The sequence below is a fragment of the Lissotriton helveticus genome, chromosome 3_1 (genome assembly GCF_964261635.1).
Source record: "Lissotriton helveticus chromosome 3_1, aLisHel1.1, whole genome shotgun sequence".
NCBI classification, from domain to species: domain Eukaryota; kingdom Metazoa; phylum Chordata; class Amphibia; order Caudata; family Salamandridae; genus Lissotriton; species Lissotriton helveticus.
The window spans coordinates 388,665,110-388,689,445 of NC_136061.1; the positions used below are offsets into that span (position 1 = coordinate 388,665,110).

General features: G+C 45.5%; 1 protein-coding gene across 4 annotated transcripts in view; it reads left to right on the forward strand.

The window, feature by feature from the left end:
• SMG6 (SMG6 nonsense mediated mRNA decay factor) overlaps nt 1–24,336 on the forward strand; it is a 1,202,478-nt gene that overhangs the window by 633,925 nt on the left and 544,217 nt on the right. For all 4 annotated transcript variants that reach the window (XM_078680136.1, XM_078680134.1, XM_078680133.1 and 1 more), the window contains exon 11: nt 10,789–10,905. In XM_078680136.1, coding sequence (XP_078536262.1) covers nt 10,789–10,905 — 117 coding nt within the window. The remainder of the gene's footprint in view (nt 1–10,788; nt 10,906–24,336) is intronic.

Below are 24,336 nucleotides of genomic sequence, written 5' to 3' on the forward strand. Positions count from 1 at the left end.
CCTGGGGATGCTGGGACACGGTCGGTTGGGCCACCCAAGGCCTTGGGACTTCGGGTGCAAAGGTGTCTTTAGGCGTCGGGTTTTCCTTACCAGCTCCAGTCACGGTCGGGGGGATCCTCCAGAAAGAGGCTGAAGGCTTCGCTGGGAGATTCGAGGCAGGTCCGATATCACCAGATCTGAGGTCAGGATTGCCGGGGAGACCTCCTCATAGTGATGGGCCACTAAAACTTGAGTTGTTGGAGGTACAGTGCTGCAGACCTGCAAATTTGTCCGGAGCCAGAGTCTGTGGGTGAGCGAATCCAGTGCTCACGGGAGACTTAGTCTTTTCTGTAGAAGGCAGGGCAGGGCCTTAGGGTTCTTGAGGTTGCTGGCTGCAGGACCCACCAGGATTTTGCTTCTGCTGGTTCGAGGTGGGGACAGGCTGGTAGGGCTGGGGCCAAGTCAGTGGGAGTCCTCCTCTTCTTAGCTTTGGCTCACCTTCTTTGGTTCATCTTCTTTTCTTCTTAGTCGGTTATTGTCTGAGGAAGCAAGGTTCAGGGGGTGCCCCTAAATACTAGATGTAGGGGTGTTATAGGTAAGTAAAAGGTTGGGACCAATGGGTCCCTTCCTTGGGCTGGGTACACCTCCTATTATTTAAAAAGGGAGGGGTGTGACGGGAGCCGTTATTTAAGCAGATCCTGCACACAGGGCTCCTAGAGAACTGTGCTGCGAGAGAGTATGCAGTTCCTTAAGTGGGAGGGGGATGGGGAAGACAGGTCTTTCTTCATGATGCCCTCACACACCCCGAAGGGTGTCATGCTTCATCATGGGGCTTTGCTCCTCGTTGCGCCGGCGCTGCAATGCCTGACTGGCTCACCGCGAACAGGGCTCTTTGCCGGAGATATTTTTGAAGAAGCTGTGGGGTGCGTGCGGGTAAGAGGGCATGGGAAGTGTGGTGTACGTGAAGTGAAATGATTAAAATAAGTCAGGGTCAGTCCTATTCCTAAACAATTTTAATGGTGTAGTTAGACCCAGCCTAGTTAAAAAGAAAGGAAGCCCTATGAGGATATAATGTTCCTACCGGGCTGTCACTGTGTGTAATTGCTCATAAAGAGTCAAGTGGCACTTCTTCGGTACCTAAGTGATAGTGAAGTGCACAACTAATAGTCATGCTCCCAAAGTGAAGGGGGGCCTGTTGTGGGGCCCTCGTAGTTCTGTACTGGGCGTATGGAGACCTGTGAAGATAAGGAGACAAAACAAGGAGGGGGTTGGGGGAGAGATTGCAAAATGAAAGTAAAAAAATCAATATGCGCACAACTCATTATATTTGTGGTGAAGTTATGTGCTAGGGCTATATAGGGAGAGGTTCGTAAACCCAAGGGGATAATAAAGCGAGACTATGAAACAAGGTACGTGTAGGTAATGACCATGATAAGTCGGTTAAGTAGGTTCAACACCCACGAGAAAGATATTTTTTTTTCAGTGATTTCAATACCTTAAACAGTGGTTATCAGTGGTTACACATTTTTGCGCCATTAAAAACAACAGAAACAGTGTTTTTCCGGTGGTTATGGAATGTTTTGCTTTTATTATTGCTTGCTTTCTGAACTGATAGTGCATGGTGTATAGACAATGTACATATGGTGTATATGAGGTCCAAATAGATTTTTGTAAATTAAACTTATTGTGGTACACCATACAATACTTCTTCAGTGAGTCTTTGGTCATGTGCGCTCGCTCTTTCCTTCCCATGTAAACTTCTGTGAAAAAGCCCTCTCAATATTGGCACTTGAGACGGGCAGCGTCAAAACGGCCTGTACACAATTTGTTAACTCTGGCCACTGACATAGCTTTCCATGCCAATACTGGTGTACTTGAAGATTGCTATTCTCAGGGCAGGTTCTGCAACATTTGTGCTGAGCTGGGCGCTTATGCCCTCAGAGTAATTGAAGCGATCAAAAATGAAGCAGCACTTTTTTGAAACTACAGAGTAGATTCCTCTTTATGGAAGGGATATAGAACTTGTACAGAGTACCACAGTGAGGTTTCATTGACTTCAAATGCCATGGTTGGTGAAGGGACATTTCTATGCATTATTGCAAGCCATTTCCCATACATTGTAAAATAAAAGTTCCTGAATTGCTCTTTAACATTGCTTTGCTTACCACGTGGCAAGCACTATAACATGGAATATGTTGCAGTACCAAAGTCACTAAAGGTGTCGCCCAGCCTACTCTCAAGGAGATGTTTCACATCTACACCAATTATGCTGAACACGTGGCAGACAAGGGTGTTTTCAGACTCTAGTTTTTTTATTATGTCCACTACAGCAGTTATGTTTTCCTGTAAAGAATGCAGTAGAGTGTACTTTTTTCACATCACTATCAATATGCGACCAAAGATCCTCATATTTCTTGCCTTTGGCATCATCTCTCAGCAAATATTCTGTAAACGTTTGCCACATTGATAATATAGCATTCATAGCCCCTTGGACCGATAACCATCAGCTAAGGGAAACAGTTGGGATGACTCTTTCTTTGATGCCACACAAAGCACGAAACGAGAAATATTTGCGTTTTAGGTCCTGTGCATAAGAAAACAGTGCACCAGAATGGAATAAAAAGTCAATAGCATTCCTCATTAACCCTGAAGATTGTAAAGATGCTTTCAGCATACCATCTACTAAGTGACAAGGATCTCTTACAGGGAAGCACTTCAGCTCAGGTATCAATTTTGACAAGTCATCCCACAACTTTTTCATATACGTAGCAGAATCACTGCAAATGCAAACAATATCACTCCAATCTTTGTTGAACGTACAAAGAACCTTTTTTGCAGAGCATTTCAAGTGACACTGCGTTCCATGTTTTCTAAAAGTCTGGTGCCATGTTTTCACCACTATCCCAGATGCTTGGCGATAGCGCTCTTTTCGCTTATACTTATCACTATATCTTGCATTGAATGTTTAAAGCCTGAGATGTTGGCAATTCCCCTACTATCAATACTGACTCACTAAAAACTGAGGGCTGATGTGTTAAGGATTTTTACACATTCTCTGTGGGTAAATGTGATGACACAGATTAGGGAAGATTCTTATGAAAATAGCCATTTTACCTATCAATGAAAGAATAAAACATAGCCAAACTATCAAATGTGGTTTTGATATTTCCTGCTTATCTACAGTTAATAAAATAATTAAACAAGACCTAAAACATGCTTCTAAACCCTGCATCTTTAGACCAAAGACCACAAAACTGAAAAAAGAAAAAAGAAGAAACAATATTTGAGGGGCATCTCTAAACAACAAAAATCAAGCAGAATAATGTTAGCCCAGTCTTTCTTACTGCTGGTATAACAAAGTTACATTGTACTGGGCCCTTCAGGAAGATAAAAAAAATAACTGTCACTCTTTTTCCTTTCTTTGAATGGCACTTAGTTTGTGGCTGTGCAGGTGTTTTTTCAGTATTTATATGTTTTCACTGGTATGGGCTATTTCTCTTTCAGTGGGGTTTTATCAGTTATTATAGGTTTAAACCTAAAACCGGACAGCCTGCGTATAAATCAGTGAGTGGGTATGTACTAACTGGTATTGGTGTGTCTATGGTTTCGAGAATGCTAGTCTGCATTTTAGAGTGGGTGTATGGAAGTTTATATTAGAGTGTGAGGAGGTGCATTCACATATTGAGTGGGTGATGTCATCAGTGATGTCATTTGAGAGGTCATGAGTGATGTAGTTGACCATGTCATGAGTGATGTAATATGTGACAGCATCAGCAGTGCATTGCGGGGGAGCGAGTTATAGATAGCTTAGCTAACCATAACGGCTTAATTTCTCTTGTTTTGTACAAGTGAAATGTCAGCCAAATTATAACGTCGCTGAAACCAGTGTTTTTTTCAGTGAACTTCTAATGTTTTTTAAATGTTAATTTCTAACTATGCCTACATAGGTAGGACATGTACAGAAAGAGGAAGAAAAGTTCAGAAAGAAGCAAGAGAGGTGCAGCAAGAGGAAGAAAGGTGCAGAAAGAAGCAAGATAAATGCAGAAAGAACCAACCGAGGTCCAGCAGATGAATAGATAATTTCAACCAGACAATCAACTCAATGGTGGCAACATCCTTTAAGACAGCTTAATACTTTAGTGATTTTAGGCTGTTCTGATCGCAAAATGTGGCATGACATCTCACCAGAGTGTGATCTCATTCCAGAGGACAAAACAGAGACCGCCAAGGCAATTTTCAAGGAAGGAGAAATAACATTGCAGCCATCACTGATGCAGCAGTAGACGTCTTGAACACAGGATTCCGTCAACTAGCAGGGGAAGCTATTTTGAGAAGACAAGGTTGGCTCCAATTCTGCCTTCCATCCAGAGGTTCAGTCAGAAGTCCTTGACATGCCATTTGTCATGCTTGCCCTGTTGGCAAGTATGTAGATGAGACCCCCCCAGAGTATTAATACGAACACAGATACAGCAAAATCTCTAAGATAACTGCTGTACCAACAAACCTGCTCAGCGGTTTTTCATGGATCACGCAGTTTGCAAGCCTAATCAATATGGAGGTTAATCACCAAGGATATACCCCCAATCACAATCAGAGAACGAAATATGGAAGATCATCCGGATGAAAAAGGAGCTCCTCCCAATGGCGCTCCAATGAAAACCAGAAGAGAGCTGACTCTCTGCAGCTTTCCTCTTTTCCTTCTCGATTCCAGAAAGTGTGGAGATAATTTCACTTTTTGCCCCGGATGTAAGTCCATATCCTTGGACCATTCAGTGCAGCAGTTGGTGCACACAGGACATACGTTTGGAGTTTGTACAAAGACCACTTCTCTGCCCCCCCAAAAAGAACATCATCTTCACTCGAGGTAGATGCAGCAGTAAATGCTCCACCTTCTTTACAAAGGAGTGATGGAAAAGGTCCGTAATCGTATAGAAACTAGGGTTTAATTACAGATTTTTCTTAATAAGAAGAAAACTCAACAATGGAGGACGATTCTGGACCTCAGACAACATAACTATTTTCTGGAGAAGTAGTTTTTTCAGATGGTTGCGCTTCAGGAAGTCTTCCTGATGATCCAGGAAGGTGATTACTTGACATCCCTGGACCTTGAGGATGGGTATTTACAAATTCCTGTCCACCGAAAACACGGGAAGTACCTCTGCTTTTCAGTGGCACTCCCATTCAGCCTCAGATCAACACCTTAAATATTCTCTAAGTGCCTAATGCTATTTGCAAAGAAAATAGTTGATGGACAGGGAAGACATGGCTTGGCAGTTCAGGCTGGACTATTCCCATGAGGCACAGGGTCAAGACTGATTTGCATATGGCCATGTCTGAACTGGGGTGGCGTGGTGAGCAAAATAACGATGGATTAAACCCAGATCTGTGACTCGGGGTGAATGTTTTGCCAATGTGCAACATTCCGTCCATCATCTTGTGTGTTTTAATGCTATTTTCTGCAATCCTCAGACCACAGGTACATCAAGTATACCTGTACTTGGACGACTGGCTTGTCCATGCTCAATCAAAGGAAGAATCAAATGTTTCTATAGCTGCATGCATCAGTGTCTTTCTGCATCTGGAACTCACGCTAAACAAAGAGAAATCTTCTTTGGAGCCACACAGGAAGACTCAATTCTTGGGAGCGATACTTGATACACAGTTGGGAAAGGCATTCTTGTCGCTGAAAAGAATGTTAAAGCTTCAGGACATGGCAAAAAACCTATATGCCAGACAATCAATCACAGTCAGAAAGTACTTGTCTTTACTGGGACTGTTCTCTTGGATAGGCCTCATTCCCTTTTGCAGGCCTCGAATGAGACATGCCTAAGAATAACTTGATGTTTAATGGAAATAAGTTGACTCATGGGACGACACTGTCAGAGTCACGAGAAGACTCAAGTGAGCACTATTGTACTGTAGTTTACCCGTAAACCTTAAAGGCAGTCCTTTTTCCAGCCTTTATCAGAGTAATCCAAACAACAAATGAGTTCTTTGATGGCTGAGAAGAGCGCACCTGCAAGAGCTAAGAGAGGCCTCTGGTCAGTCATAGAAAAGATGCGTCATATGAGCATGAAGGAGCTTCGAGCCATGAGACTAGGCCTACAGGCATTTCTTCCAAGATTAAACAGTCCTCATCTGGACAGATAATGCAACATCTGCATTTTACATAGCCATGCAAGGGAAAACACAGTCCATGATTCTCTCAGAGGAGGCTCGATTTCTGTTGGACTGGGCCATTTCTCACACAGGTGACATTGTAGTGGAACATCTGCCAAGGTCCCAAAATGATCACAGGATGCTCTCAGTCGAGAACTTTCAGACTGCGATGAGTGGAACCTCTACCAGGGCCAAGTTGACTGCAACTTCCGATAATGGTGTTAACCTATGATTGCTCACCACTCAGAGCAACAGGAAATGTCAGTGCTTCGCTACCAGGTTTTGACATCGAGGGGCCATGGGCAATGCTTTCTGATCAGATGAACATGATGGTGCATACACCTTTCTTCCATTTCTCCAGATCCCAGGGTTTTGAGGAAGACTAAGACAGAGCTCTGCACTCTTGATTCTCATTGCTTCAGCACGGCCAAGCCAGTATTCGTACAGTGAACTACTGCAACTGCCAGCACGTATGGCAGTAGCACTAAAACAGCACTCCAGTATTTTCTCCTGCCACCAGAGAGAGATAATCCATCACGACTCCAAGTGGTGGAACTTGACCGCATGGTACCTGACCACCTACAGTCAGGTCACTGGAATTTACCAACAGAATGTAGGGACATCCTAGCACGGGCAACTAAATATGTACAAGATTGTTTGTGGTTAAATGTATAACATTTTGGGGAAAAATATGCATATGAGATCAAATGAAAAAGTGGAGAGACCTCTTTTGGAAAATCCTCATATCAGAGCATGCATCTTCTATCCTGACCACATTCCCCGTATATTGCCATGCTCATCCCCTTCCACTCCTGCCAGGCTGGGGTTCTGTGCTCATTGAGAAATTCTGTGTAAGGGATAGATGCATACTTGGAAATATTAACGACAGTCTGTTTGTATGTACTCAAAGGTAATGAGAAGCAACAGAAGTTTAATGCAAGCCCCTGCGGTGCAAGACCCCCATACACCAGGTGCTCCTTTAACCAAAGGCCTATAAATATCTCCGAGATATGGGCGCTTGCGGGGCCCTTCACTAAGCATAAGGAGGGATACAGTTACGTAATATCCCTAATGTAACTGGAAAGTTATAGTGTGTTGGGGGTTTCCTTAAAGAGATGTGTTTAGTTGCTTCTTGAATTGTATGAGGCTGTAGCAAATCTGGCGTTTGATGCTGTTTGCTATCTTGAGACTGCGGATCAAGATGACCCTCTTTCGGTTTTCTGTTTTCTCCATTTTGGAGTGAAGTAATCTTCACAACTTCATTGTGTCTAGGATGCCTTTCAGGGTAATGATGTGGTATGTGGCACACTATAGATTAGAGTGTTATGTCATTCCAGGTGAGAGGTGACAACATCCTATACTTCCTTAAGGAGGGAGTTTGATACCATGTTCTCTAAATCTTCCTGGTGACTTCTTCACTGAATTTGAGATCAGTGTATCGGGTGAATCCAAATGATTTTACTTTGTGTGTCAGTCATAGGATGAGGCCTGCTAGTTCCTATTGGAGAACCAAGCTTGGAACTGTGAATGTTCAGCACGGTATTCTAACAAATAGAACTAAGTTATTGTCAAGTAGGGCTTTAGGTACATCTGGATTAGTTTGAGACAGGAGTTGAGTTCCTGTATTCGTCAGTGTTAGAGGTGCGGTACAGCCTGATCTTCTCTTTGTAGTCCAGCACAGGCTAAAAGAAAGTAAACTATAATCCAGCGCGGGCACAGTAATAATTTATTTCTTTATTCCAGTTGAAGTAAAGTAGGCAGATTAATCTTGTGATTCAATGAAGGACAAACCAAAGTACTTTGTAATGCAAAGATTGACACAGCAATGTAAATAAGTTTTAGTCCACAAGATGGTGAAGCAATCCGAGTGAGCTCTTATAATCTATTACAGTATAAAGCAATTGTAGTAATCTCCTTTAACCAAATGCTAGGTAAAATAATCCTTTCAATCTCCCTCTATAATCTAATACAGGGTATAGAAAGTAATGTAATTTCTTTCTGTAATCTAGTGAAGAAAAGGTAATCAGTTTTATGTACTTCTGTGTTAGAATACATGACAAAGCAAGCAAAAGAATCCTTTGTAGTCTGTAAAGTGCATAACCGAATGTTCTTCTCCAGTCTTCCAACAGAAAACAAATTGAGCAATCTGTGTCTGTGATCTAAGGCAAGATAAAGTAATTGCTGTAGTCTCTGTAATCTTTTGCATGGTAAAGTAAGTAGTACATTCAACCGTTTTCTAATGCAGCAGTAAGTAATTAGTATAATCTCCTCTAACATAGCGTAGTTTAAATGTAATCTGATTCACTTCCTGCTTTGATCCACTGTGGGTTAAAGTAATCAGAGTAATATTTCTGTACCTTGTAAAAAGTAAAGTTATTTGAGTAATTTGATATCAAGTGCAGAGTGCGGCTTGTAGAGTAATCTTTAATGCTACGCTTGATAACCAGAGTTATCCCGTTCTGTGATCTGATAGAGACTTAAGCAAAGTAATTGGTAATTTGGTAACTCAGTAAAATATGAAAAAATCAGAGTACTAGCATCCTTCTATTAAATGCACAGTAATGTAACTTGAATGTAATGTAACAAGGGCAGTTGGTGTATGCATTAGGGCAGGATAATATCCTAATCAATCTTTTTCTTTTACTGTAGGCATGTTTTGCCATGTACTGTTGTTGTTACTTTTTACCCTGGTTGTTAGTTTACTCTACTTAATCCTGTATTAATCATGTAGCATTGAATACAGAGAAATGTAAGCAAAGTAATCTGTTATTTTATTTAGGGTAAAGGCCAGTAATAGTTTTAAGCGGTACAAAAGGGGGTGGTGATGGACAGACTGTGACTGGGGGTGAATGTTTTGCCATTGTGCAACATTCCGTCCATCATCTTGTGTGTTTTGCAGTAATAGTTTTAAAGCATTTTACTCATACTAACATTTTCTATTGTAAAGCAGGGTGAAGTAATCAAAGTAATTTCTTTCTCTATAACAGTAAAGTGGAAACCCATTATGTTGAAGCCCTTCTTCATTCAGATAACATTATGAGTGTAATCTTTTGCAAGATAAAGTAATCAGATCAGTGTCATTGTTTAATCCAGTGGAGGGTAACTTAATCATCAGAATTTACTGAGATCATTAATATAGGGTAAAGTACTCCACTATCTCATTCTGTGATCCAGATAAGATAAAGGTACCAGATTATTCTCTTTGTTTGATTTTGTGCATGGTTAAGTAATCGTAGAAAGTAATTTGTAAAAGTAGAAGCTTACATCAGTTGCGGAGTAGATTGTCAGGTTCAATACCCAGCTGTTTAGACATTCTTGGTGTCCTACAGTGTTGGAATGCAGGGTAAACGGATTCACAATCAATTTTAAAAAACAATCTAAATCCAGATAAAGTAATCCACTACACCCTGTAATGTAATACAAGAATGGTCTCTTTCAGAGCAGGGTAAAGTTATCAGTAATTTTGTATAAAGTGTAGTAATCAATTTGGATTGTGAAGTAATATTAGCATTTTACTTCTGCAATGTAAAGCTAGATAAAGTAATCAGAGTCTTCTGTGTCTCAAGGCAGAGTTAAGAAGTCCGCATCTCTTTTTGCACTCTTGATTTTTTGTAAAGCAGTTAAACTAATCTGAAAACTGTAAAGAGAGTGAAGTAATCTACAATCAAATACAGCATAATGTAGACAAAGGAATCCCTTTCATTAAGGGTAAAGTAATTGAAGTGATGCCATTCTCTGTTGTAATTCGGAGTAAAGCTATCAAAATAGAGTATTTCTGCTATTTAATGTCTTCTAAGGTAATTTAATATTCTATAATTTAATGCTGGCAAATGCAGTTGGAGTAATATTCTGTAATCTTAATGTGTGGTTTTATTAATCAAATTAGTCCACTTTGTCTAATTTGGGGAGCAGTATTCTGTGATGTTGGCAGAGTATAAGTAATCATCTCAACTAAGAACACACAAATTAATCAGATACTTTTTTGTAATCTATTGAAGGGTAAAGTAATTGCATTTACTCCCTATTGTAATCCAATGTCAAGGTTAAGCAACTAAACTATGTTACTTCTGTTAGGGAAAAATTCAAGTGACTAGAATGAGCCTCAATCAAATTAATAAAGATAATATAAATGTAATGAGAGTAAATATGTTTATAATCTCAAGCAGAGTAAAGAAGTCGGATCTATCAATTTCTGTAAAGCAATAGAGTACAACAGTCAGAATAATGCACTGTAATCTAAAACTAATAAAGTAGTGTGATAGAGTGAAGTAAACAAAGTAATCTCTGTTGCAAAGTTTTTTTGAGAAACGTAATACAGAAATAACATGACACAGGAAAATGAAACAACTGTACTGTTTGTTTTCCAAAGTGTGCCATGCTGCTGCCATGTAGTGCTTTTTCTGTTTCTTTTAGAGTAGCTTATTCTGGTGCAGTCATTTTATATCTCTTCTCTGTTTAATGGAGACGTGACATATGCTGCTTCTGAATATGAAGGAACCTTGCACTACCGCTGTATCTGATTGACCCCTCACTTTCTTCCATCTCCTGTACAGAGCGTTTATGATTTGAATCCTTTGCATCATCGAACTGTTTCTCTTCTCTTCACGGTTCCAGATAGCTCAATTAACATGTTTGTGTTTATTTCCTTAGAGTGCCTCTCTGAAGGATGCCGCTCTGTGATCCAAGAACAAGCCACATCTTTGGGGCTTTCCATGTTCTCCCTGCTGGTGAAGAGGTCGACTGACTTGCTGAAAGAGCTGGCACGAGGTAAGGGCAATGGAGCCTGGAGAAGGTTCTAGACATTTGAGAATAGCATTGCTATCAGTGCCAAAAAAAGGTCACTGCGTTCTAATCCTGCAAAGAGAATTTGAAGGGTGTGGGAGTTTTTGGGGTAAGTAAAAAGAATTTCAAGACCAGAAAAAAGCAAACGAGGGTCTTTGAATATTGCCCAACACCCCCCGATGCTTGAAATTAATCCTTTTACGAGGTCAGACCCTTCTTATGTGTCTAAGGCAGTCTCGTGTACACATTTGTAGCTCAGGCTCGAGGTGGAAGGCAAATTCAGGAAGTGTGTTTTAAGGATTAACAGTTTGGGCACAACACTTGCATCACAAAACCACTAAGTAAAGCTCCCTGGCAAATTTAGTTCAATCAAATAAAGTATTTTGTGGTGACAATAAGGCCAAAGTGACAACAAATGGATCAGTCACTGAAAATGTGTTGCTTTCTAAAGCAACAGTTCCATTCCACTTGAATTCTACGTTCCGAATGGACAATCAGTGAAGGTTCCTACATAGTACTAACAAGTGGCCAATAGAGACTTCGTCCCCTACAGTCACACAGCATGACTTCGAGCTTTGGGCTGCCTCTAGCCTGCTGTCAAGCCAGACAGCCATGTTCAGTGAATCCTCATTATGTTCCCAAAAAGTGGCGGGCATACAGTGGCAACCAGGCTTTGTTATGGCCACTCTGGACGTTGTATCATTATACACTTCCATCAAACACAAAAGGTTTCAGTTCTTTGGCATAGACATCACAGAAGCAAGCATAAGAGGAGGAAATCGAGAACTGAGGCTCAGACACCAAGAAGCAAGTTGGATCATGCGTCCACAATCAGTCCGCCATGGCTAGAACTCTGATCATGAGTTACAGTACTTTTTGGGAACATAATGAGGATTCACTGAACATGGCTTGCAATGGTCAGCCGGCACCCCACAGTCTAGATATTTCCCTTCTGTTCAGCTTCCACTCTAAAGTACTCTGTCCTATGGTGCACCTGCCTGATTTGCCATGGCCTTATGTCCCATTTGGGAACTTTATCAGAACATTATATGTAACTCTAATAGGCCTATCATCCTTTGTCTTTAAACATGATGACTTTTTTTGGGTTCGATTTTCAGTGCCACTTTGCACTTTATTGTGCATGCTTAATAATTGATTCCTAGTGCTTATTTATCGTGTTTCGAATTTTGCTCTCTGCTTGTAGCTCATTTCAAATTGTATTGCTGGATGTATAGCAGGTTATAATAATAATAATAATAAAAACAGCTTGTATAGCGCCTGGTTACACTAGGAAACAGTGTGTCCCGTGCTGTGTAGACAATGGGAAGAAAACAGTATCAGAGATTATAAGTGACTGGGGTCGGTCAGAGGGGCTCAAAATTTCGGGAAAAGATGAGTTTTTAGTTTTTGACGGAATCTTGTCTCCGATGGTTCCATGCGGAGTTCAATGGGTAGGGCATTCCATTGTTTGCTGGCCAGATATTTAAAGGATCTTCCTCCCATATGCGTCCGATAGATTCTGGGTACTTTGAAAAGCATACTGCCTAGAGATCTCAAATGGCGTTTGGGTTGATACTTGGTCAGTAGTTTTTGGAGATAGATTGGCCCCTTCCCTTGCATAATACGATGAGCCATGCACATTGTTTTGAATGCAATGCGCTCACGGATAGGCAGCCAGTGAAGGGTGGCTAAAGCCGTTTCCCTGAGGACTTTCTGGATAAGTTCAGTGCCAGTCTGGCTGCTGCGTTCTGCACACACTGTAGACGATGGAGACCTTTTTTACTCAATCCCATATATAATGAGTTACTGTAGTCTAGGTGGGAAGTCACAAGGGTATGGATCAAAGTTCTCCTACTGGTTGTAGGGAGGGAGTCCAGGGTTTTCCGTAGGGTTTTCAGGATGCCGTAGCATTTACCTGCTACCCCTCTTCTAGTGTGATGTTCAAAGGACAGATTAGTGTCCAGTTATGCTCTTATACCTTCCATCTTATAACCTCTCCTTGCTTTCCCTTATTTCCGACTTTATTTCCAACTTTAACTAGCACCCTTCTCACTAATCTACACTTTTAGCATACCGCCATCCTCGGCATTCAATATTTACTCCCATTATCCGAGCTCACACAGCATATAGTTCATTCGAATCCCTTTTCTTACAGTCCCATACACACGAATGTTGTGCAAAAAAATGTGAAACGGCAAAATTACCCCTCACGGGCACACCACCAACAGGGTAACTGGCAGATACTCACCAGATAAGCCAATTTTTCTCAACATTGGCGGTCATTTTGCCCTAAAAAAAAGTGTCCAAAACAAAATATAAGTGTATAAACGTGCGTGCAGTGAAGTGGTAATGAATCACACTCCACAGTGTGCCAATAGGTGATTAAAATTGAGAGGATTCACTCAACTCGCAACAACTTTATTCTTTACTAAGTGGACCCAATCAAAAATAAAAGTATAAGCAAAGTAGGATGCTATTTATACATAACACTGCCAAATGCCAACATGTTTCTCTGCTTCACATACTTTGGGCAGATTCTTCAGGGCCAGACTTTTTGCCACAGCACCTAGGTTGGATACGTCATTCTAAAAAACTATCAACATATATAAAAATAAAAATAGACACATTGTATAAGCATATTGCTATTCTTTTTCATACTCTCTCTATGCCATATGTTTTCTCCTGGACATATTTACCCTCAGTTAGCCACCGTGTCGCCTACCAGCTTAGAGGTTCACGAAATAATGGAAAGGCTCCTCATGTGAGTCCTCCTATACGAGTCAATACTGCAGTCATTAGATGAATCTAAAAAACAGGTAACCGTCTGTTTAACACTGTCACATAGGTGTAGTTACAGCGGGTCTCTCACACCCTGCCTACAGCCACACTTCATATCTCTAACTGTTCCAGCAGAAGTATGCCTGTCTCCAATCGTATGCTTCTCCCTGAAACATACTCTGATAAACCACGTATAATAGTTGGGGGCCTTATGCTAGTTCCCCACACCCTCTATATACAACAGTTTTTTTATGGCAGAGACCATGCTCAGTGAGATGTTGGTTCAAAACTTTCAAAAGGTGGGGAGGCATGGCTACACAAGCCTGCATGGCGGACGCCAATTAGATCAGCTCCGCCAGACCTATTTCAAATCGGCCTGAATCTGAAGGCTGGCTGCCTGAATCCTATAAATCAGCCCCGGAGGTGATCTGGACATGGGGGTGTTGGCAGAGTGTCTCCGCGAGTCTCGGCAGCAGCGACTGGGGGCCGGGAGCGCCGCCTGAAACGACTATCAAGAAGCCGAGAGGAGCCGTGTGACGTGTGCATGCAGTGGGGCTCTGACTGCGCCCCGCGACCGGCGCTGCTGCAGAAAACACACAGACTAAGGAAAGGCAGCTACCGAGCCGGGCAGTTGGTGTCCCCCACCCAACCCAGTCCAGATCTCGGATTGCGGAGCGGGAGGAACAAACCTCTTGTAGCAGCAGTGGTGTCCACCACTCGGTGTGGCCCGGATCGCAGCGGGCCTACAACCATTGGTGAGTGTGACCCGCTGATCTGAGCTGTGCATGAAATAAGCAACGCTGTTCCGGGGCCTGGGGTGGATCCTGACACCCACCCTGGTGGCACTGGGGGATTTAATTAAAAAGGCGTGGCGGGGGTGGCCCAAAGGGAGCCCGACGTAGACCGGCACATTGGCCTCGCCCTCTGATGTAGACTACCTTGCACCTCTAATTACCGCGGATCTGATTGTCAGCAAGGGATGGGCCGGAACAACAGAAGATAGAAGAACTGGCTGCACTGCACCCCAATAGCGGGCCACCATGAAAACAATAGCTGCATGGCCGTGGTCGGGGTTGGCATAGAGGCCGAGCACAACACGGTCACATATGGCATATCTCCACCTAACCTGAGAAGAACAGTGCTATCATTGTCACCCCATACTAAGACACTATTACCCGGGGACATGTCCGCAGCGATAGAGGAGGCGCCCGATACTGGTTGAGGCATTACCCTGCGCTCACGGAGGCTACCAGACCAGTGTCAGATGTGGCCTATGAGGCGTGGGGGGGGGGACCATTAGTATACTACTACCTGCATGACCAGATCGTATAATCGGCGCACCGGGGTGCCCCACCATACCGACGCACCATGACCAAAGATAAAACTTCTGGCGGGCCGACAAACAAAGTACCATGGATAAGTACACTGGAGCAGGGACCAAAACCACTGAACCTGAAGGGGCCTCCACCATGCCACCAGACAACACTGTGCTACTGGCAGCAATCACTCAGACGAGAGTGACACTAGAGGCTCAAATGGGTGCAGTCGGCTCAGCTGTATCACTGTTTCACCAACACCTATGAGGGGCAGTCAAACATCTCACAGAAGCGGATACCAGGGTCTCAGGAGTGTAGGATGCAGTCTTTATACTACAGTTGAAGGTCTCCTCCCTGGAAAAATGCACCAAAGGCCTTGCAACACGTGCTGAAGACGCCAAGGAGCGGACTCACAGGAACAATCTACGCCTGGTGGGCTTCCCTGAAAACTGCGAAGGCAAGGACGCCAAAAAGTTTATATTGGAGTGGCTGGCCTCATGGATGCCGAAGGAAGCCCTCTCCACCTGTTTCATTGTGGAACGTGCACACAGAGCCCTGTTGTAGCGCCCACCCCCCGGAGCACTGCCACGGCCCATAATAGCATGCATCCTTAACTATCATGACCGCGACTCAATCCTCAAACATGCCAGGTTAAAAGGAGTCCTATTCCATGACTCACAGAGAATCATGATATTCCCAGGTTACACACGACTGGTCCTGCAGCAGCTGCAGTCCTTCCAAGCAGCCAAGGTGTGGCTGCGGGAGCTCAAAATTCTATACTCACTCCAGTTTCCTGCTCGACTACGAGTTATCTATAACTCATGTACTCTGTTCTTTGACACTCCAGAAGACGTATTGAATTGGACAAATGAACAGGTATGACCTAAACGCCACATTCCTCCCCGGCGTGACTTTGACTCTTCGTCCAGTGAATCGCATCGCTGACGTGGGCAGTCAAAGGGTAAACAAAGACTCCGCTCTAGGTCCACATGGAGATCCAAGAGGCAAGACAATAAAAAGACAGCTTCAATGCAACATGAATAAACTTGAATCCGGGTCAATGGGAACTGAACTGAACAGTGCCTATTGTGATCAGGACAGCCACTGTTTAATATTTCTGGGCTGGAACGTCCAAACATACACCCTCTCTTTTAAAAGTTGCCATTATGGCCTATGGTATTCAGGGATCCATTGGAGGAATGCTCTGTAAAACCCCTTTTGGAGTCGATGTGGTGCTTCATCCGTGACAGATGCTTCAAATTTTCTGAGGTGTGGGGGCGGGTTGGATTATGGGTTAATTTGTTTATTTCTACCCAATGCTTAGACACTGTGGCAATAGATAAATACCTTACTGTGCGAATGCATCCTTACAATTGTTTCATGTATGTCAATGCCGTCTCTAACAACTGAAGCCCCACTGGGCCAACTACGTACCATGAGTTGGAATGTCAGGAGTTTACTTGATAAAGTCAAACACGGTGCAGTGCTCCGCCAAGCAAAGCGGTCAAAGGCTGCCATAGTAATGCTACAGGAAACGCATCTAATGGGCACCGAGACCCCCTGTTTGGCTCGCTTTGGCTATGGTCAGGTGTATCATGCGGGATTTGCTCGGGGCTCCAGGGGAGTTGCTGTGTTGATACACCACCGAATCCGTTCATATGTACACACCAATGGACGGACACACATGGGAGGTACATTATTGTCCAAGGTACTCTAGATGGAGAGCACATAGTAATAGAGCATTTATGTCCCCCCACCACTGTCACAAACATTCATAGAATGTCTACTGGACATATGGGTACACCTGCGGAATGCCTCGCAATTGTAGGTGGTGACTGGAACGATGTCAAGCATGTCTCTGCCGATAGAGGGCGCCCACCCGGAGCCGCATAGAGATCAAGAGAGTCCAAACTGCTTTCTTTTGTACACATGGTGGGATGGGATCACATGGAGGACGCTCCACCCACTCGACACAGGCTATACCTATCACTCCACCGTACCTAACACCTTCTCTCAGCTTGACTATTTATTCATACCAGGGAACCATACACAGAGACTAGCTGAGGCCCCAATCCTGCCCTGTGGGCTATCTGATCACTCCCCAATTATGACAATACTTATCATTGGGCCACACAGATGCCCATTTAGATGGAGGATGTCCCCATGGCACCTGCACCATCGGAAATATGGGGACCACATACAAAAAGCCAAGGCAGAATACTTTGACCTTAATATTGACACTGCCTCCTCTTCGGAGATACTGTGGGAAGCTATGAAACTTACAATAAAGGGGGTTGATATTAGCTACACTGCAGCGGAGCAGAAGCTCTGGACGTGTGAAATCTCCCAGTTATGAGCACAAGTAACAATGCCCGAAAGAAGCTTTCAAAATGGGGAAGCTCATACCGCTCGCAGAAATCTAAGATTCACTCAACAACAGTATCCGAACGAACTAATGGAAGAAGCCAAACGTACCTGGCTGGCATCTCAGAGTCGAATCTATCGGTGAAGTGATAAATCCAGCAAGTTATTGTATCGATTATGTAACCAGACCACAATGTCCACCCCCCCATATGGGATATATCAGGAGGGACCCTTACAGATCCAACAGAAATCGCAAATAGCTCTGCACACTTCCTTGGGGACCTCTATCGGCCCAGAGAGGTTATACATGTTTCACTAATCAAGAGTTTCCTAGATGATATACCACCACGTACCCTCCCTGAAGACGCGTGGGACTCCTTAGATACCCCCATCACCCTTCAAGATGTAATGACAGCTGTGTCCGAGTTATGTTATGTTATGTTATATGTGCTTGTATAGCGCTCGGCTGCCCCAGCGAAGGGGCGTCCCGGCGCTTACTGTATGGGAAGAGGACAGAGGATCGTGACAGAGAGGAAAGAAGGGAGGTTATTGTTGACAGAAGAGGTGTGTTTTGATTGCTTTCCTGAAGGTCAACAGATCTTGTATCCCTCGGATCTGGTGTGGGAGGCCATTCCAGAGTTTGGCGGCTAAATATTGGAAGGAGCGGCCACCCATCCTGGCTAGTTTGATGCGAGGTACCGTTGCTAGATTTTGTCCTTCTGAGCGTAGGGCGCGTCGGGGGACGTAGGTTGACAAGAGTGGGCAGAGCATGGGGGGGGAAGCCGTTTTTAGGATTTTGAATGCTAGGCATAGCGTTTTAAAGTGGATCCTTTTCTCCATAGGGAGCCAATGGAGTTTGATAAGGACGCTAGCCACAGACGTGTGGCGAGGGAGACCTACCAGAGCCCTGGCGGCGGCGTTCTGGATTCGCTGGAGTCTAGCTTTTTCTGCCACGTTCGCTCCTAGTAGGAGAGAGCTGGCGTAGTCCAGCCTTGAGAGGATGGCAGCTTGGACTATCATCTGACGGGTTTGGTGGTCAGAGAATCCTAGGATAGGTCTAAGGTTCCGTAAAATGCCGTAGCAGGTGGCTGCCACTTTTTTAGTATGGTGAGTAAATCTTAGGGCAGAGTCTACCCAGACTCCTAGGTTTTTGACACAGTCCTTGGGTTCAGGCGGTTGGCCGAGGTTTTCTGGCCACCAGTTGTTCCCCCAAGTGTCTGTCTTTTTTCCCACCAACAGCACCTCAGTTTTTCCGGCGTTGAGCTGGAGGTGAAATGAAATGAAAAATTGCATTTGTATAGCGCGTAACTACCCTGAGGCCTCGCAGCGCTTGAAGATAAAAATGGCTTAGCGCAGGCTCAGGGTAGATCAGCAGGATTTAGCAAACAAATGCGTTTTCAAGGCCTTCTAAAAGACAGGAGGTTGCTGTTTCCTCGGATGGCGAAAGGAAGGGCGTTCCAGAGTCTGGCCGCCGAGTGGGAAAAGGAGCGGCCACCCCTGCGGGCTCTATTAATTTTAAAAGAGGTGGCCAGCTGCAGGGTGCCAGAACGAAGGGAACGGGCTGGAACATAGGGCGTGACCAGAGAGTGCAGAATCGCTGGGCCTGCACGGTGGAAGGATTTGTGCAGAATGCACAAAGCCTTGAACTGCACTCTGGCAGCCATTGGGAGCCAGTGGAGGTCTTTCAGTGCCTTCCTCGCCGACTGCCGACGGGGCAAGTTGAACAGTAGGCGGGCCGCGCTATTTTGTGTGACCTGAAGCCTCTGAAGTACCGAGGCCGGTGCTCCCAGATAGAGAGCGTTCCCGTAATCCAGGCGGGAGAGAATCAGGGCCTGGACCATGATCCTCCTCGCCTGGAAAGGGAGCAAGGGGAGCACCCGCCGGAGCATCCTCATTAGTCCAAAGCAAGTGGCGGCAGTCTTGGTAGCCTGGACCGAGAAGTCAAGGGCGGTGTCAAGCCAGATCCCGAGGCTCTTTATCTGGGACCTAGGGGCGGGGAGAACGCCCAGACATGGTGGCCAGACGGATGCAAGAACAGACGGGGAAGGATTGCCGAGGAGAATGATGTCTGTCTTCTCCCCGTTAAGTTTCAGACAAGAGGCTTGCATCCATCTGGCAACAGCCTCTAGACAGGGGCCTAAGGTGTTGGATGATCCATCTGAGTGGTCTAGGGAGACCACCAGCTGCGTATCATCCGCGTAGGTGACAATACGCACACCAAAGGGATGGACTATCCTGTCCAGAGGTTCCATGTAGGCGTTAAAAAGGGTCGGGCTCAGGGAGGAGCCCTGGGGGACCCCGCACCTGAGAGGATGTTTGGGAGAGACTATCTCGCCCTCGAAGACCTGAAAAAAACGCTCACTCAGAAAGGAGGCAAGCCATTCTAGGGCCGCGCCCGACACGCCCATGCCAGCCAGTCGATGTAATAGCGTGGCATGGTTTACCGTGTCGAACGCGGCGCTAAGATCTAACAAGATAATGGCCACCTTTCCTCCCTGATCAAGAACGGTTCTTGCGTCTTCCGTAACCGCTAACAAAGCGGTTTCGGTACCATGTTGAGGGCGAAATCCTGTCTGGGAGGCACGCAACAGACGGTTGGACTCCAAATAGTCTGTTAAGATGTTATTAACGTGCCTCTCCAGCAGTTTACTCAGCCAGGGGAGCAACGAAATGGGGCGGTAGTTGGACAAGTTGCTCTGATCCAGGGTGGGTTTTTTGAGTAGTGCCCTCACCATGGCACATTTCCAGGAAGGTGGGACTGATTTGGAAACAATGGAAGTGTTTAAGGTTTCCAAAATGACAGGACGAATAACGTCCAGGGCCTTAACAAGGATCCGGGGGGGGTGCCGGGTCGTTGGGTGACCCGGAAGTGACTTTGGAGATTAGTCTGTCCAGACCACAGGCATCAAGAAGCGTAATTGTGTCCAACTTGCAGAGAGCCAGAGAGTCAGCTGATTTGTGTGAGATAGAGCTGGCGTTGGCCATGGGATTGCTAAAAGAGGAGTATATGGTCAGAATTTTCTTTGAAAAGAAAGCGGCCAGCTCATTGCAGCGGTCTTGTGCACCTTCGGCAGTAGGGCGCTCAGCCGGAGGAGAGATAAGGGACTTAGCTATCCTAAAGATTTCCCTGGGCGCATTGGCTGCTGCATTAATTTTCCCTTCATAGAAGAGGGCTTGCGCCTTTTTGATCTCTAATTTGTAGAGCTTCATTACAGCCCTATAATCCTCTTTCCTAGACTGAGAATGGTCCTTCCTCCATGCTCTCTCAAGTTTACGACACTCAAGTTTTAATGACCTTAGAGCGGGAGTATACCAAGGTGGGACTTTAGGTCTTCTAATAAGTTTACATGGGCGTTTGGGAAGAACCTGGTCGAGGGTGCTGGAAATCCAGTGATCAAATTTGTTAGAGGCAGAGGCAGGAGTCATAACCTTCCTCGGGGGATCTTGGACAAGAACAGCTGTCCAGTCAGTGAGGGGGAGTGAGGACCATTTCCTGCCCAGATGCTTGGTAGGAGCATCACAGGGGGAAGGAGGGTTGGAGAGCCAGGTGAAAGGTATCAAAAAATGGTCGGTCCAGGGTAGTGGAACAGGGGATTCTACATTAAGGTTGGTGTTACTATATATGTGATCAAGAAGATGTCCCTTCTTGTGGGTCGCCTGATGGCCTCTCTGGCAGAGGTCTAACGCTTGCAGGTTGACCCGTAGGTTATTGGCTGACGTAGCATGGGGGTCATCCAAATGGAGGTTAAAATCCCCAAGCAAAGTAAAATTAGGCGAGGTCACCACTGCGTTGGCAGTGAGGTCCGTGATCTGCGTAATGAAATTATTAGGGGAGCCAGGTGGACGATAGAGTAAAATGCCGGAGAAGGTGGTAGTGGGGGAAAAATCAAGCGCAAAATATAAACTCTCGCAGGTCGGCGAGAGATTTGGAGTAACACGACACTTAAAACTATCCCTGTATATGATGGCTAGGCCCCCGCCTCTCCCCGACTGGCGGTCGAGGCGCTTAAGGGTGTAGCCTTGAGGTGTGGCCCATGTTGTGGTCGGGTCATTGTCCATCTGGAGCCAAGTTTCCGTTAAAAATAGAGCATCAGGATTGAGCTCTTCAATCAACAGGTACAGCTCCGTGAAGTGTTTCGGTAGCGACCGACAATTGAGAAGGTAGTTCGCTGTCATCCATTCTGTGATGTCAACGAGGGTTTGTTGGAATTTTTGGGCGCTGTGGCCACTTTCATCATTTAATGCCACCACCAGCTGTGTGTCGTCAGCGTAGGATACAAGAGACATTCCGTGCCTCCTGGCTACCTCTGCCAGGGGTTGGACTTATACATTGAACAGGGTGGGGCTAAGAGCTGACCCCTGGGGCACACCCTGTTCAATGGGGCATTCCCTGGAGAGATAGGGGGGAGTGGAGACTCGAAATGATCTGCCTGATAGAAAGTCTCTGAACCAACCAAGGGCGAGTCCTGATATCCCAACCTCCTTTAGCCTGAACAGCAGGACCTCGTGTGACACCGTGTCGAAGGCAGCACTGAGATCAAGTAAAATCAGTGCTGCCGTTCCGCCAGAGTCTAGGATGGTACAGAGGTGTTCTGTCACACTTAGTAGGGCTGTCTCGGTGCTATGTCCAGCCCGGAATCCATGTTGTGACCTGTCCAAGATGTGATTGGAGGATAGGTATTTAGTCAGGATGGCGTTTACATGGGCTTCTGCTACCTTGGCTGGCCATGGGAGGAGGGATATCGGTCTAAAGTTTTCGGGTAAGTTAGGGTCCAGCGTGGGTTTTTTAATGATAGGTGATATCCAGGCTTGTTTCCATTTGGAGGGGATTATGGCTGTAGAGAAGGACTTGTTAATAATGTCTCTCAGAGGGCCTAGAACTGCTATGTCAGCTTCTCTGAAGGTTTCGGGTTTGAGAGGGTCTGCCGGTGAGCCAGACTTGATTTTATTACAGATTTTAGTAAAATCTTCTTGGCTAAGAGCCAGGATGCTAGAGAGGTTGGGACTGTTGGGGTCGTTCGATGGAATGAGGTCAGGAGTGGAGGGGAAGGTGCTGGCGGGCCGTGGCCCTGGTCCCGATGAGTTTTAGAAAGCGTTCATATCCCAATTGGGCCCTCATCTTCTCAATGTTGTTCAGGAGGCGGTCGAGACGACGCGACTGCCATCAGACTAGCCGCATGCTGAAATTTTGGTTTTTCCCAAGCCGGGTAGACCACCTGAACAACACTCCTCTTGCCGCTGAATATCTCTCTTAAACATTGAAGCAAAAATCCTCCTCAAAATTCTAGCGAATCTGCTAATACCCCATCTTTCAGACATTGTCCATTTGGATCAAGCGGGCTTTAAGCCCCATCGTTCTACCCGTCACAACATTCAGAGGGCCCACAATGCACTCACAGTAGTGGATCACCTGGATAGACCGGCAGCCCTACTATTGGTAGATATGGACAAAGCCTTTGACTCTATTAACTGGACCTATCTATTTGCACTCCTACCACTTTATAATTTTGGCCCACAGTTTATAGCGTATGTCAAACTCTTATACACCGAATAGACAGCTACGGTTCGTATCACAAATGGCGTTTCGGCCCCTTTTTCAATCGGACAGGGAACGCAACAGGATTGCCCACTTCCCCCTCTTCTTTTTGTGCTGGTCATTGAGCCACTGGCCATATGGGTCCGGAAAGATGTGTTGGTTCGGCGGTTTGAATGGACGGCTGATATATCAGATCGTATAGCATTGTATGCCGATGATATACTTTTCTTCCTCACAGATCCATATAAAACAGGCCCTAGAATACTGCAGATCTTTGGGGAAACTTCAGGTTTATATCTGAACCCACAGAAGTCCACTATCTGGCCCCGTGGGGCACCTTGGAGCGCAACAACTGGGCCGACAATCTTAAACTGGCAACTAACGGACTGTTGTATCTCAGGGTTTTTCTATCCGAGAACTCCGAAACTTCATGGGACCGGAATCTGGGCACTGTTACCGAAAAGGTGCGATCCAGCACGCAGATCTGGGCTGGACTCCCCTTGTCTCCATATGGGAGGTCCGCCATCTTCGAGATGGTTTGCCTTCTGCAGCTACTCTATCACCTACAGAACCACCCACACCCTATCCCATCCCCTTGGTTTAAACATATCAATGCCGTATTGGGACAATTCTTATGGGGGGGGGGGGGGTGCATCCCGGGTAGCGCTTCACACTTGTTTTTAATCCATGTACTGCGGCGATATCGTGGCGGCAGATATGTAAATGTGTGCGACTTGTAAAGCGCACGGCTGCCCGTAAGCGTCCCGGCGCTGAAGACCGCTGGGGAACCCGTCCTGGCTTTCTCTGTGAAATGGTCCCTTCTGGGTATCTCCAAGGTGAAACCAGGCATCCCCGGCGTCTGTGGGGGGCCGTTGTAGAGATGAGGCAAGCTTAATGCCCAGAGTTGCCGAGTGTGATCCCTGGTTAGAGGAGGCACCGAGGCGAGAATTGTCGAGTCCGCTGACCCTTGTCCACGGCCCTGCCGCGTCGGGTATTGAACCCTGGTCCCGGGCCGTTCTCTGCTTCCGGGTCTGCAGCCTCTAACCAGTGAGCCACACCACTCCAGATATGCAGGCTTATATTGCGGCATCGCACCAACAGGTAATAAATGACTGGCGTTATGGACCCGGTGATGATCTGACAGCGTCACAACACTAGAGACACTCAAAAACACTTGGCAGGTCGATGTCGGCCCCCTGGACACGGACGATTGGACCGAGGCCTTGAAGTCTCCCCGGGGTGCAGCCATATCTTCCCGATTGCGACTCATTCAATTTAAATATTTACATACAGCATATTATACAACACACAGACTGTGGAGAGCGGGCCTGATTGACTCCCCATGTGTCTAAGATGTCACAATGAAGAAGGCTCTTTCATACACACAGTTTGGACATGCACGCCACTGGATGGGTTCTGGTC